Here is a 1831-nt window from a genome sequence, read left to right on the forward strand (position 1 = left end):
CACACACACACACACACACACACACACACACACACACACACACACACACACACACACACATATGTATCTATATATTACACTCCTGATCAAAATTTTAAGACCAAATGAAAAATGACAATATTTCTCATTTTACACTGTTGGATTGAAAGAAGGCTCTAAGCAGAGCATCGAAATGCAAAATGAAGAAATGGGCGTGAGACAAAAATAAACCTGAGTAAGCATTTTACTGCAAAGTATTAAACAGAAATGAGCTGTTCATCAGCTGATCAGAAATTTAAGACCATATACCAAAAAAAAAAACTCAAACCGCTCTAAAATCAAAATAAAATTTGACAAAAAGGACTCAGTGTCTGTGCCATTCTTGTTAATCGCTTCAAATTTTTAAAAAACGTAAACTTTTTATCGATTGATGAACAGCTTTTTGAAAATAAAATGTTTACTCAGATGTATGTTTGTTTGTTTTGTCTCTCTCCCATTTCTTGTTTTTGCATTTCAAAGCTCTACTTAGAAACTTCTTAGGATCAAACTGTGTAAAATATGAATTCTTGCCATTTCTCAACAGGTTTTAAAAAAATTTAAATTTTAGTTTGACTTTATTCAGACAAAATATAAAAATAAAAAACTATCACAAACTCACCAAACATTTAAATGAAATATATTTTAATGGTTTTAAACAGGATTTTTATTCATTTCTGTCCCAAGCCACTGAGGACAATCAGTGAGAGCAAACTGAGGAGGTGTATTGGAGTGGGGCATCTGCATTTAAACCAAGGCGCCCAGCTCTTTATGGTTTTTCGTGAAATCATTGTTTTTTTCCCAAATAAAAATAGAACCTTTTTTTTGTAGGGATTAGTTTCTGCATTTTAAAGAGACTAAGACCAAATAACCTGAATGGTTTTGTTGTGGTGCAGATCTACTTCTACTGGCTGTGTCCGGAGACTGAGGCCTTCGAGTGGTTCGCTGACTTGCTCCAGTCTTTGGAGCGACAGATGGCAGACAAAAACATGGCCGACTTCCTCAGCTACAACATCTACCTGACCCGCTGGAAACAGACTGAGGTATTAGACAAAAGAGCTATGTTCAGCTAAGAGCAGGAGGGCGTTAGTGTTAAAACAGCTGAATAAAAACCAGCATGTGATGGACGGTCTTTGCAGGGGTGCCTCCAGCAATTTTGGGCCCCATGACTAAAAATCTAATTGGGCCCCCTCGCGCAGCTGCTCTCACCACATCTTTAAGGCTTCATTCACACTGCAGGGCTTAATGTTCAGTTCTAATTTTTAGAAAAAATCTGATATTTTGGCATGAATGTTCACATTACATTTTAAATGCAACTTCCATCGGACTCCAGTGTGAACTCTCCACAGCTCTGATGTGATCCACATGCACAGATAAAGATGTGACGCCACATGGTGTTTACAGAAGTAGCTAAACATGGATGATACTTCTAGCGTGTTGATTCTGAAGTTGTTCAATCAGAGGTGATGAAATATTTATCTGATACGCTTGTTTAGTTCAGTGTTTATTAGGGTTGGGCAATATTGGCAAAAAAATTAATCACGATTAATTGTGGTATTTAGCAGATAACGATTAATTTGACGATTAATGCCCTGGAGTCCCTGGACACACTTATGTCGTAGTCACATGACCAATTTAGTGAGAAAGATTTGATCTTTGTAAAAAATTGTTCCAAACTGTGTGAAAATTACAGATTTCAGGCTATACATCATATTTTAAATTGTGTTTATAGATAAATAAATTACAGAACTTTATTTTTAATGTTCATCATATTTGAAGCAGAGAGGAGCACCAAGCAGACTGACCGGAGTAATCC

The 1831-nt window shown here is 36.4% G+C and overlaps 1 protein-coding gene across 1 annotated transcript in view; it reads left to right on the forward strand.

The window, feature by feature from the left end:
- cybb (cytochrome b-245, beta polypeptide (chronic granulomatous disease)) overlaps positions 1-1831 on the forward strand; it is a 38627-nt gene that overhangs the window by 20436 nt on the left and 16360 nt on the right. Inside the window, exon 13 of the mRNA XM_014021767.1 lies at positions 912-1058. Within this exon, the coding sequence (XP_013877221.1) occupies positions 912-1058 (147 nt within the window). The remainder of the gene's footprint in view (positions 1-911; positions 1059-1831) is intronic.

This window comes from Austrofundulus limnaeus, unplaced genomic scaffold, assembly GCF_001266775.1.
Source record: "Austrofundulus limnaeus strain Quisiro unplaced genomic scaffold, Austrofundulus_limnaeus-1.0 Scaffold305, whole genome shotgun sequence".
NCBI classification, from domain to species: domain Eukaryota; kingdom Metazoa; phylum Chordata; class Actinopteri; order Cyprinodontiformes; family Rivulidae; genus Austrofundulus; species Austrofundulus limnaeus.